Below are 13,189 nucleotides of genomic sequence, written 5' to 3' on the forward strand. Positions count from 1 at the left end.
TTCTCTTTTCCCTCTCGCCCCGTTTAGTGGCTGCCGTGCGGGTGAGCCCGTGCCACTCGCGCCAGCCCTCCATCATCTCCGACGCCTCTGCGCTGGAGGGAGACCGGTCGTCCACACCCAGCGACATCAACTCGCCGCGCCATCGGACTCACTCCCTCTGCAATGTAAGAGCTGCCCACCACCGCACCCTCCCAAGTAGTCGCCACACTGTAGTAACTGTTGACTTGCCCTTTGCTGCCCGGCTGCTGTTGTTTCCTTCCACCATCGTTCTGGCTGAATCCATGTCGTCCTCCCCCCCCCCCACCACGCAGTCTGTTGTGCACTCACTCGCAGCAGTGACTTGAATTTATGTGAAAACCAGCTGTGGTTGTTTGAATAAGTGCATGCCTTGGCACCATGTCAAGTGTCACTGTGTGTTGTGATCTTTATCTTGTGGTCTTTATCGCTCACTCTGCACCCTTACTTCACCGACTTCTCTGGTCTCTCATCTTTCTCCCATCTCTTCATCTCCTCCTTCTCGCTCCCTCTCTCTCTCCTTCTCTTTCTTCTTTCAGTCCCTAGAAGATCTGGAGGAGGCGAAGCGTAAGAAGAAGAAAGAAAAGATGGGGCTGGGGTCTCTGTCGCGCGTCTTCGCCCGAGGAAAGCAACGCAAGTCCCTCGACCCCGGTTTGTTTGATGGTACTTCAACACCTGATTATTACATAGAGGAGGATGCAGACTGGTAAAGCACACACGTCCGAGTGAACCACCTGGAGAGCCTTTTTTTGGCAGTTATCAGAGGACAACGTTGTATTGCCCGAGCGCATGCGTGAGAGAATGTGCGTGTTTGCGTGCGCGTCTGTGTGTGTGTGTGTGTGTGACGAAAGCGTGTACAGATAAAATAATGTGTGTACCTTTTATGTAGTCTCACATGCACGCATGCTTCGGTTTGTATGGGAGCGAGAGTGTGCGCGTGCTTGTGCCACCCATGGTCAACGGCCATGTCAGGAGCCGGAGGCGCGTCTTGCTTCGCTGAAGTGTAAACCTAAAGAGCAAATTGCACCTGTATGTATGTATGTATATGTACAGCCCTGTAAATAGCGTGGAGAGTGTAATACAGCAGCAGTGTGGACATGTCATGTTGTATCTGCCCTCCAAAACAGCTGTGTTATCTGATCTTTGAATTGTTCTCTACATTTTTACTTTTTTTTTTTATTGTTTTCACTCAACTGGAAACTTGAAGGACTGCTGTACTTGTAAATAACAGTTGATGTGCACTCTGTGCGTGTAAATGTCTCCTTGTCCTGAATGCCTTTTTGTTATTTTTGACACGTACTCCCCGCCGTCCCTCCCCCCTCCCTCCCACTGCCTCTTAACTTTATCTCCTCCCTGTTTATTGTCCTGCCTGGTCCATCCCCTTCTTCCACACTGCCATGATGAGAACAGTTTCCTGTAGGCGGCATGCAGACTCCTGAAATTCACCGCTGGGTCGGTTGTCGGGTGCATATCCCTCAACCGCCGAAAAAAAAAAAAAAAGTCTGTGCAGAGGCAATCCTTGATGTTTACTTAGAGAGACTTCAAAGAAGCTGCTATGAGAGGAATTAACTTTCTATGCAGAACAGTTTGTTCCCCTGCATTTTGAAGCCAAACAGGAAATGTGAGAAATGTGTTTTCTATCTCCTCAGATAGAAGGTACATGTGTGACATGCATGCACGTAGCCCCGGTCCCTAAATCATGCATGCCTGGTTACGCCACTACAAAGAAAAATCTCTCCCTGGTTATGTTTCCGAAGAGGTGATAAACTGTTTGCTTTTCTTTTTAATTTAAAAGAGAGGTTAGTTACTGATTTCATGTTCATTCATGATTTTGCCCCCATTTCAAATTAATTGATAAGATTTGTAAACTTGAACCTTTGCTGTTCAAGGAGCGCTCAGCTGAATGCTTAAGATCTTAACATCCTGAACTGCGCACAGTTTCGTTTTAATTTGCACCTGCAGGGCTTTTTATGCGAAATTACATTTGAAATATCAAAGGTCAGCAAAGAAAGAAAACTGAACATTACACTTTGAATTTTAAAATATTATTCCACACTATTTGCAAGGCTTTGTGCCTTTTTATCTCTCTTTGTTTTTTAGGATCTAAGCTGCTTGTATTCATTGGTGTATGAATACTGGGAGCAGGATTATTCTGGGAAACGTTAAAATAAGAAAGCTATCATCACAAAAAATACATAGCATAAACACCAAATATTCTTGCGTTGCAGGTGTTCAACTGACAGTCAAAATATTTCTAGACCTCTGGAATTAAGGGCGACTTAAGAGATGAGCAGAACCTCAATTAAGAGGTGCAGAAATTACGTGAACTACAATTGAAGGTTAAAAATCAGGATTTAAGCATCCCAATCAAGCAAAGGCGTACCTTCTCCCATGACCCCATGACCTCAGCAAAAATTCCAATGTAGAGTTCAAGCCATAGCTGGGAAAAGGAAAAAATAAAGCAATTAACTTTGGACTAAAGGTTAATGGCATTAATCCGAGCAAAAGAATTTCCACAGACATCACGTTACTTCTGATCTTTCATTGGATCGAGTCGGAGTCTGCACTGCCACGCCCCAGGAAATCTTTTCTCTCCCTGATATTAAACTAACACTGGGTATTTGTTGGCCTCGCCTGAGACACTAGAGTGCCAGGTTACCGTGCCGTGTCCACGTATCCAGTAAGGAGATCGTCCTTTACATTTGAGTTCACAGTTATTGAATTTGCAGGTAAATCAGTAAGATAATTCAGAGATGAGTCACTATGAATCAAATTGTATGTACAGGAACAACGTCTCATGTTGAAAAAATTCACTGAACAGTCAGTTAAATGTATAAAATCTATGCTATTTTATCTTTTTTGTTTCATTCAGCTAATTTTTATGATCCTCTGCTGATGGGGAAACAACATATCAAGAGAAAAAAAACATTATGTAATTTTATCTTTTGATCCGTGCTCTGTTTTTGTTTTTTTTGTTTTTTTTTTTAATTTCCCACGTATATTTTACTTTTTGTAAATGAGATAACATTGCAGAAATGAAATGAATATTATTATTATTATTAAAGAGTTTTATTTAAAGTCAAAGATGTAGGCCTCGGTGGAGGACTTCTATTCTGAAGCCCTGAGATGTTTAGAAGTGGATCGTAGCAAACTTTTAAAGGCATGGCAACAAAGTTACGCTCTAAAGAACTAAATGAGAAAAAATAAGATTATTTTAAAATAAAATAAGTAATGCTTAATTTCCACGTGGCTCTCCTCTCTTTCCCTTCATTAATGTTCGTGTGTGTGTGCGTGTTCATTTGTTGTGATATGGCTCTAATCCAGATTTGTCCTGTTATGCTGGAGGGGACTTACCATTTTTAACATGTGCCTTAGTTTCCCTCAGCCCTGCAACTCCCATCTGTGAGAGGACTGCATCCCAAAAGCTTCCCAATGGCCTCCTTTCCTCTCTTTTCCAATTTCAACTCCTCACTAAGCCAAAATGAAATTTTCCTCTTGTATTATATTAGAATCAATAATTAGAGAAAAACAAAACATTGGTGCAGAGGAGATGTGGCCATGTCATATTGTTGAATCTGATCTCATATGTGTCAGCACATGGCATCAATAATGTTTTGCTCTGATATGACTCCTGACCTCTAACACTGACCCCTCTTGTCTGACCTCCATCAGACTGTCGACACAGTGAGGCGACCCAAGAAGCGATCAGTCAGACTCAATGGGACCGAGGTGCACCAGTTCCTGTGGCTTTAAAAATGAGTCGTGCTGGGTTGCAAACTGTGTTTGCAGATGTCTTTTAATTCCTAACATCACAAAAAAAACACCTTTGGAGTTAAGCACTTCTTCAAGTTGAATTTAGCTCTAATGACAGGGATTTGGAAACAGTTGAGTGCTAACAGATACACTAAAATGCATTTGAGGGCTTTTTTCTTTTATTTCCTGTATACTCCAACAGTAAAGCTCCATACTCAGCGTCACTGGCTCAGAAACACTGGCTGCTTTTAATTTTGTGCTGAAGTATAGTTTGGGGGAAATTCACTGCTAAAATGCTTAACATAAATCTACAAGCAGGGGTGCTCATCATAGCTTTGCATGGACTATAAGAAGACTGGCTGTGACTTTATGGATTTACCATACAAGCTTATTTATAAGCCTTCTCGTCTGATGCACGACAGTAAAGCATAAGCATATTTACCAAACATTAAATGACTTCTTTAATATTCTTTTAATGAATTCAAGCTGAAGCTACTCCTTGATTAACTGGAAGACAGGAAACAGACTGTATGTACCTCCATATTTATCATTCAGACATGAGCATTGATTTCCTCATCTGCCTCTCAAGATAGCAAATAATCTTATTAATCAAAATGCCAAACTGTTACTTAAAGGGGCCTTGTAGTTTATCTACTCTATTTATCCTCCCTCGAAGCAGCGAAGAGCCACCATGGGTGATGTCATCCATTCAGCTGTAATCCATTTGTTTTTCCCAGTCATGGTATCAGAAATGCTGCTATATTATAGCAATAAGGTCTATTAAATGAGCTACCGAAGAGCACACTTAAGGCTCAGTGTCTCGTCTGAAGTGTAGTTAAAGGAAAAGCAAACAATTCACTTTGGTTTTTATAAAACATATAAAACTTACCTCCTCTCATAAAGGACACAAAACTCTTTACATAAATACCACACCGTAGCTAGCTCTGCTTTCACTGATATTTCCTTTATTAGGACTCTGTTCGGAAGGAAAAACAGACCTTGTACGCAGACCAGCATGCATCTTTGACCAAAAGAGCAGATCTATTCAACTTAATATGAATTGCTCTCAGAAGGGCACTTAGAAGTGTACGGTCGCTTCATGCATCTCTCTTCGGAGAGCACATAAAAGCATCCAGGTTGAGATGAATTACCGAAGGCGGGTTTAATAAAAATCAGTTTACTCAGACCCTGAACCATCCAGTCGTGAATCTCCTTTGAGTAAACACACAATGGGCATAGTAAAGGCTGCCAAAAAGTAGGGTTTCCATGTTATTTGCTAGAAGTGACACTTAGGTGGAGGGAACAAAGAACCCGTTTTTGTGTAGTTTGTAAAAAGAATCTTGAACTTTCTTTTCCTTTTAAAAAACAAACAAACATAAAAAAGCAACCATGGATGTGATGATTGGAGTGACCATCAAGGAGAACAGTCATGTTACCACGGAGCTGTCAGGTGGATGCTTCTGTGCAAGGCTTATTAGGGTCACAGGAGTTTTGGTTGAAGTTCATTCATTCACTCACTGGGTAAGCCTGTAAGTATGGCTGTATTCTGAGTGCTGAGGGTAATGTTGAGGTTTTCAGAAACTATGGAATAAGACAGGATACTTTGAAGTATTTCATTTGTATCACAAGATTTTAAAAAGGGAGAAAAACACAGTAAGTGCTGCAGTAAGTTCTTGATGAGCATTTCATGATGCTGTACCAACATCTGAGTCCAAACCTGATACCAGGTTGCCACCCGCTGGTCGGGGGTTAGTTAAATGGCTTTCACATTTTTACAATGAAACAAAACATGTTCTCGGCCAATATTTCTTTTCGTTTGTGACTCCACCACTTGTGAAATACTGAGAACTTAAATTTAACAAATTTTTTTTTTTTTAAAAAAAGGCAAAATATTTGGCTCAGTTTAGCGTGGTAACATTGAAACACCGCGGGGAATTATTCAGGCAGTGCTCAAAGTGTCAGGATTTACTCACAGTCGATTATAACATTGTGAGAGAGACGTGCTTTTAATGCATCGACATTTCTCATGCATCTCCTAATTGCATGTTTTAATATTTCCACAGAGCTGTTAGCTGCGGGCTAATTTAGACAGATGAGTCATGTTAATTCAACAGCTCAAACAGCTGCTGGTTTAATGGACTTCTTAAGTGAGGAGCTTGTTTATAAAAGCTGCAACTTTGTTTACAGCATTACTGGCAAACGCTTGGCTTGCTGTCATGCAGCCAAAAGCTTAGGATGTCGTTAAAAGCTTGTTTGTTCCCTCTTCCCCTTAAATGGGCTGATTTGATATGAAACTATATGTATATATTGTTGTTGTTGCAGCACATTAACGTTGTTGTTGTTGTTTTTATTTTATTTTTCATTGCTCACAATGCTCACCTCTGCTTTCACGCACAACCGCATCACCCATTTGTCTACCCACCCACCCAGACTCGGATAGCCTCTCCAGCCCCACTCGCCTCAGCCTGTCAGACGGGTCAGAGGACCAGCTCGACCGTCTGCAGCAGGTGGAGCTGGCCAGGACAACGCCCATGTCTCTGTGGAGGGCAGGCACCGTGCAGGCCTGGCTGGAGGTTGTCATGGCGATGCCCATGTACATCCGCACCTGCTCAGAAAACGTCAAAAGCGGCAAGGTATGGCAACACCTGCAGGTTTCTACATGCTTCCATGTTGTTTACTTTATAGCACTCTCGGCCTGAATGGCTTAACCTCCTGTGAAGTGTTGTTTCTTTGCTTTTTTTTGCAGGTTTTACTGGGGTTAACGGATGAAGACCTGGAGCTGGGTCTAGGTGTCAGCAATTTGATGCATCGTCGGAAACTCCGCCTGGCCATTGAAGATTACAGAGATGTTGAGAACGGCAGAGGGTAAGGAAGGGCCACAGTGGTCCTTATTGTAAACTGCCTGTTACTTGATGGCGTATGGGGGCCACCTGTCGGTGATTTATTGTACATGCATTTACCTAATGCATGAAGGATCTCGTTTCTGGCTTTTTACCACACATGAAGTTTAAACAAATGCAAGAGTCCCAAGGCTGTTACAGCTCTTGAAAGCTTCCTAAGGGCATGAAAGGCATGCAGGTCAGCTAAACTGAAGACTGTCTAAATTGTTCCTGTGTGAATCATAAACACATATGTGGCAAGTATAAGCTTATTTGTTTTAACCAATAGTTACACTGTATGGCAGTTTAGCCAAGTAGCAGGTTTAAGATCAAGGTGTCTGGGTTTTGAAATATTCAGTTCAGTAACCCTAAAGCACTGAAGAATTGCATTTGAAAGATTTAGCAGCAGCATGTCTTTCTCGAGTCAGTTTCCCCCCTCACTCTGGCCTTCAAGTGCAAAGTTTGAAGAATTCTCCGTGAAACTGCTTTATAGCAAAGAAATAATCCCTTCAAAAACTTTCTGCAGTGAGTTCCTTTACATATGTGATATTTAGGGCTGCATGTGGTTATCATTATCCAATAATCTAATCCAACTAGATTGATTGATTGATCAGTCAATTTTTGATGAAAGCCAAGGCAAGCTTATTTATGTGGCATTACACAATTGTTCAGCATGCTTTGTAAGATAAAAAGTACAATCAAAAGTAAAAGAGTAAAATAGAATAATAGAATAAATAACAATAATAATGGCACAGCTACCTGATTTGTTAACAGCAGTTGTGAACAATTTCAGCTTCTTTTTTAAAATAATAGCTACAGTTTGAGTAGATGATTTTATTGTCATTGCACAGTTATACTTTCTACAATAGTACAACAAAATTGGACTACTGTCCTGCATTGGTGCTAAATGAAAGGCAAGCAGCAATAACAATATATACATAGTAACATATATGCAGAATGAAATATACAGTGTGTGCACTGTGTATTGCACAAGGCCCGGTGTCAGGTATTTGCATTGCAGTGCCGCAAGATCTTGTGTGCCCTTTTGAGACAGCATGTGCTGCAGAGGTCCTTCAGGGAGGGAAGAGGGCGGCCAGTGATTTTTCTCGTGACGTTAATGACCCTTTGTAGTGCTTTCCTGTGTGCCATGGTGCAGCTCGAGACCCACACAGAGATGCAATATGTCAGCGCACTCTCAGTGGAGTAGCGGTAGAAGACAGTTAGCAGCAGCTCCCTCTTTAGGGTAGTCCTCCTGAGGCTCCTCAGTAAGTGAGATGCTGCTGGGCCTTTTTCATAACCTCCAAGCTGGAGCACTGGAGGTCTGCATCCATGTGCACACACAGGAACTTGAAGCTGAGCACCCTCTTCACACACTCCCTGCTGATGTAGATGGGCTCCAATGCATTATTAGTCATAGTTAATCTCTGGTGCTCTTCTACAGTGTGTTTTTTATCCTACCTCAGTCTGCTCTCTTCTTTTCTCCTCACCCCCAACCGGTCATGGCAGACGGCTGCACCTTCCTGAGCCCACTTCTGCTGGAGATTTTTCCCTATTAAAAGGGAGTTTTTCCTTCCCAGTGTTGCAAAGTTCTGGCTCATAGGGGGTCATCTGATTGTTAAGGTTTTCTTTCTTTTATTGTAGGGTCTTTATCATACAGTATAAGGCGCCTTGAGGCAACTGCTGTTGTGATTTGGTGCTATATGAATTGAATAAAAATAATTGAGTTCAGCTCAGTAGTTCTTAAAGCTACATAATGTGTCCACATTAGCAAAAGTAACATGCTACTGTTTATCAGGTATGTGGTGAAGCATGTTCACAGTCTTATTTTAGTATGGTAGTTTTTAACCTGATGATGAAATCAGAAGAAAAATCAAGAGATGGCAAACTTATTATTATTATACCATACAATATGAATTTAGCAACAATCCATTCAGTGCTTGTTAGGAACTTCAGCCTAATGGGGGTATAAGCTGGTCAGTACAATTCAAACTCTTTGTGGCTAAATCCCACATGTGATGATAAAAATGTGATTTCTTAGGTAAAGGAACTCTTCATGCTGTCTGTCTGTAGGCTGTCCAAGGCTGCGGATATGGACCACCACTGGGTGGCAAAAGCCTGGTTAAGCGATGTGGGTTTGCCTCAGTACTCCCAGGCATTTCACAATCACTTGATAGATGGGCGGGTCCTGAACTCTTTGACACGTCGGGACCTCGAACGTCACTTAAACATCACCAAGAAGTTCCATCAGGTCAGCTTGCTGCTAGGCATCGAACTGCTGCAGTTGCTTCATTTTGACAAGGAGGTGAGTACACTGATGGGTGACAAATTAAAGGAAAACAAATAACAATGAGGGGTTATAGTAAGGTGTTGGGGCTTGACATTGATTTTACTTTTGAGTTTACCTTTTATTGATTGGCAGTGATCCTTCCACCTAAAAGGATAAGTAAATGCAAACTGTAGGGGTGAAGGGTCTAGATTTTCAGTCTTTTAGTTTTGTCACTCCTTTGTACTTTGGGATGTTCACAGTAAAGGTGAAAATAGATCAGATCTGTAAAAGTTCTTGTTAAAATGGTTTTCAGGCATTACAGGCTCGCCGGATACAGTGCGAGCACCACAATGTGGATCCTCTGGTATGGACCATGCATCGGGTCATGAAATGGATCAGAGATATTGACCTCAAGGTGAGAGAAAGTTCATCTTAAAATTCTTGAACACATGTCAGCCAATAGGTTAACAGGTCAAACTTGTATGCGAACAAAAGTATAGTTTTACCAAAGTTAAAGAGTTTACCGTTACGCCATAACAAATCAGAGAGGTTCTGGGTCTGAATCTCAGAATGTCCTGGGTATGTGATAGTTAATTTCCAGATATTTGTGTTAAAAATACACTGATAAAAGTTCATTAAGGTTTAAAAGTAGCTCTTTCGAGCACATATCTACCATCTATATTTATGCAGAGGAAACGCAACCTCATGTCATATTATGGAACGTACTTGTTAGATTACATCTGGTATGTTGAACATAAACAGAGAAAAAAACATATGCTGCTGCCCACATTGTAGATTGGTGAGTTGGCCTGCACATCTAAACAGGAAAATGAATATAGTCAGCGGTTAAAGTGGGATTTGGCAGGCAAAAGAACCCTAATATCAGCTGTTGTGGTAGTGTACGAGAAAATAACCACTATGAAATAAATTGTATAAATTGTCTACCAATTGGATGGTGGGCTGACTGATCCTCCCCAGTTCAAAGCATCCTTGGGAAGATACTGAACCCCAAGTTACCACCCCACCCCACACACACCCGATCCATCCATCTGTATGTGAAATAAAAGTGCTTAGGTAACCTCTGAGTATAAAGTGATAAATGATGCATAGGTTTGTACCACTTGTCGTGTGTGATAAGCACCAGTGATGGATAGACCAATAAAATGGCCTTTTATGTGTTATTGTTTCCTCAATTTAGCCTCAAATTGGTTTAAATCTGGAAGATGCGCAGTGATGTGGAATAGTAACACCCTTCAAATGTCTTGAACCTATAAGGCTGTTATGAAAATGTACGATGCAGCAAGTAGAGGTATTTGTGTAAAAATGTAGTGAATAAAAGTAAAAAGTGGTGAGAAAAATAAAGATTCAAGTTATGTAATGACACCTGAAAATTCCACTTCAGTATCTTAACTGGGTATTTGTACTGCATTTCTTTTCTGGAATGAGGCAAAACAAGATTATACTAAAAACTTTAAAGAGATGGGTAAAGTGCTGTTTCTGTCAAGGACAAAATACAAACGAGAGAAAAGCAAAGCCTTTGGTGGGCAAAGAAAAGCGTTTAATCAATCAATAAATCAAAGCCAACCCTGTGTACACAGGTGAACCACTGGTGCTTAGTTGTGGCTCCCCTCAGCTTTTATACTCTCAGTTATAATTGCTAAGCTGAGTCAGCTGAGTGCATATCTAACCGGCCCCACAGCAGAAAGGGGGAGGCACCTGATTCAAGGAAGCAAACAGTAGGACTCTCAGACAATAAAACATAGCAGGCCTGCTGGGGCTGTAACAATACTGTTTTGTGTTGTATAAACGCACTACCACATAAAGACTGTTTGTTCTGTGCTCCATACCTCCACAAAGTGATAGCAGGTCTTTGCCATTTACTTTTGAACTGCTACCAGTTGATTACAACACCTGCCAGATTACAGCCTTTGTCCCATCACACTCCGGGTGTGTACAGATAAACATGTCTGGATGACGTCCGGTTAAACTCCTCAGGGAGCTGGAACTTCTACTGATATAGACAAAAAAATCAATATCAATATCCTCTTTGACTCGACCAAGAATTTTAGATCTGATGTTATGAAAAAATAAGATTACTATTCGGTACTTGCCTTTTTCTGCCTATGCAGGAGTTTGCTGAGAGTCTCCTAAACAGTGGCGTTCATGGGGCTGTCATGGTGCTAGACCCCACTTTCAACACTGACACGATGGCAACGGTGCTAGGAATCTCCAGCAGCAAACACATGGTTCGCCGACACCTTGTGGAAGAGATGAAAACACTAATTGGCCAATCCAGGTGACAGGAAAATTCACAGGGATGTGTTTTCTACTGTCTTTAATTACTATTTTGGCTTCCCCCGTCACACTGATCTTTCCCCATGCTTTCTGCAGCGTGGATGCCAAACAGGAATACGAGCATTTAGGTCTGGGGACACCACCTGTCCTCCTTCGTCAGAACTCTTTGGGCAGACCTCCCACCTCTACTGCCCGGCACACCGATGAAGAAGGCTCACTGAGAAGGAGGGCTGTGAAGGTGGGGAAAAAGTTCTTCCCTCAATTTTAGCCAAATTGTATCGCAGAAGAGCTTAGTGTTGACAAATTACACAGTGACGATAATGAAGCTCTGCAGCATTACTTGGGTATTGAATATGTTGCTAGAGCAGCCTGCAAGACATGTAAATAAGAAGGAAGATAGAGAGGTTTGATTGATTAACCAAATCAATTATTGACTATTAAATTAACTGTAAGTATAAGATATGTCATCAGGGGGACCACAACTAATGAGAAAGTATAGACTGTACATAAAAGCCCTCCACCTGAGCATTTTGGCTGTTGCTGTCTTGGATTTATTTTTAACCCTGACATCATGACATCATCAACAAGGTGTGGATCTGAATGAGAAACCCCAGACACTGCTTTGCAACTATTGCAGCAAGTCGTCAGTCATGAAGTAGCTAAGCCCTAAGGCTAATTGACTCTAAATCGGGCAAAAATGTGCAAAACAGGCATCATGCTATATCAAGTTACACCCCAATTTCACTTTTCAGACCCAGAAGCTGCATTCATCTTTATACATTGTTTGTCATTTGTAGTAATGGATACATTGTTTCTGTTCTAGCCTCCAGCAGGATTTAGTCCCAAAGCTCGCAATGGGCGGGACTTGAGTTGCCATAGCAGCTATGGCTCCCTGCCTAGAGAGGTTCGAGATCACACTCCGCCCAGGGCAGAAGGAAGCCCCATCCGTGGTTACACCAGCATCGAGGTCACCAATGTGTGATGTTATCAGAGTTCTACCAATACCAGTCATTCACTTCATGACAATGTACAACATGGACATTTGTCATCCATGTGCACGCAAACATGGGATGGTGATTTTTTTTTTTATCTTAAAATGAGCCTTTACAGGGCAGCTTGCACTTTGTAACAAGGAAAATGTTGTTTTTTTGTTGTTGTTTTTTTAACAAGTTTCCTGTTTTTTGGGGAAGTTTTAGCATCTTTGAGGACAGTAAGCGCCCCTCCCCCAACGCCAGAATTAAGATGACTATGAACGACTCGAGCTATATATTTTTCTATTCTTGTGTGTACACCAGGAGGTAACTAACTGAAATGTTTTTTTTTCTTCGTTTTTTTTGACTAGTGAGGGAAATGACTGTTTGTCTTATACAGAGCACTTGATGACAAAATGTAAAAAAACAAAGTTTCATATTTCGTAACCGTGTAAGTGGCTCTTGTGTCATTCAGTTCTGCCATTTGTGATGCCTTGTCAATGTGACTTAGCATTAAAAAAAAAAAAACAACTTAAAAAGACTTGAACTGAATTTAAAAATTTTAGAATCTATGTTTGATAGTCATTTTTCATCTCGCACATTTACACTGTTCTGTCAAAGCATATGTAGCACCTCTTCTGATGTTTTATACTGTGCAGTAAACATAAAATATCTGAGCAATGCCAACAACAACAAAGAAAAAGATCGCTGAGCTGTGATGTGTGAGCGTGTATTTTTTTGTGAAAAGGAAAGTGCTCACTGAAATGAAATAAAGATGGTGTCTAAAATATATATGTGACTAGTTGCATCCATCAGAATATCAATGAACGCCAGAGTACAATCTGGGGAGAAAAAAAGACATGTTGATGATGGGAGAAGGAGGGTTGGTCTCCCAATAAATTGCAAAGCTCCACTGCTCAGCACAAAGAATAATATGGCTGCCTGCACTATAAAGGTGGGAATAAAAGGAAATGAAAGGATCCATAAAGATCAGAGAAAAGTAAGCTAAT

The 13,189-nt window shown here is 41.3% G+C and overlaps 1 protein-coding gene across 7 annotated transcripts in view; it reads left to right on the plus strand.

The window, feature by feature from the left end:
* kazna (kazrin, periplakin interacting protein a) overlaps window positions 1-12,956 on the plus strand; it is a 181,347-nt gene extending 168,391 nt beyond the window's left edge. For 3 of the 7 annotated variants that reach the window (XM_005732983.2, XM_013910816.1, XM_013910817.1), the window contains 9 exons: window positions 28-164; window positions 555-678; window positions 6,199-6,401; window positions 6,515-6,633; window positions 8,718-8,949; window positions 9,227-9,328; window positions 11,043-11,209; window positions 11,305-11,446; window positions 12,032-12,956. In XM_005732983.2, the coding sequence (XP_005733040.2) occupies window positions 28-164; window positions 555-678; window positions 6,199-6,401; window positions 6,515-6,633; window positions 8,718-8,949; window positions 9,227-9,328; window positions 11,043-11,209; window positions 11,305-11,446; window positions 12,032-12,190 (1,385 nt within the window). In that variant the 3' untranslated portion in view covers window positions 12,191-12,956. Of the gene's footprint in view, window positions 1-27; window positions 165-554; window positions 2,037-6,198; window positions 6,402-6,514; window positions 6,634-8,717; window positions 8,950-9,226; window positions 9,329-11,042; window positions 11,210-11,304; window positions 11,447-12,031 lie in introns of those variants that run through there. The other 4 variants (XM_013910815.1, XM_005732982.2, XM_013910818.1 and 1 more) reach the window with 4 other exon arrangements.
* Window positions 12,957-13,189: the final 233 nt, after the last annotated feature.

This window comes from Pundamilia nyererei, unplaced genomic scaffold, assembly GCF_000239375.1.
Source record: "Pundamilia nyererei isolate P.nyererei 1_Seehausen unplaced genomic scaffold, PunNye1.0 scaffold00049, whole genome shotgun sequence".
Classification (NCBI taxonomy): domain Eukaryota; kingdom Metazoa; phylum Chordata; class Actinopteri; order Cichliformes; family Cichlidae; genus Pundamilia; species Pundamilia nyererei.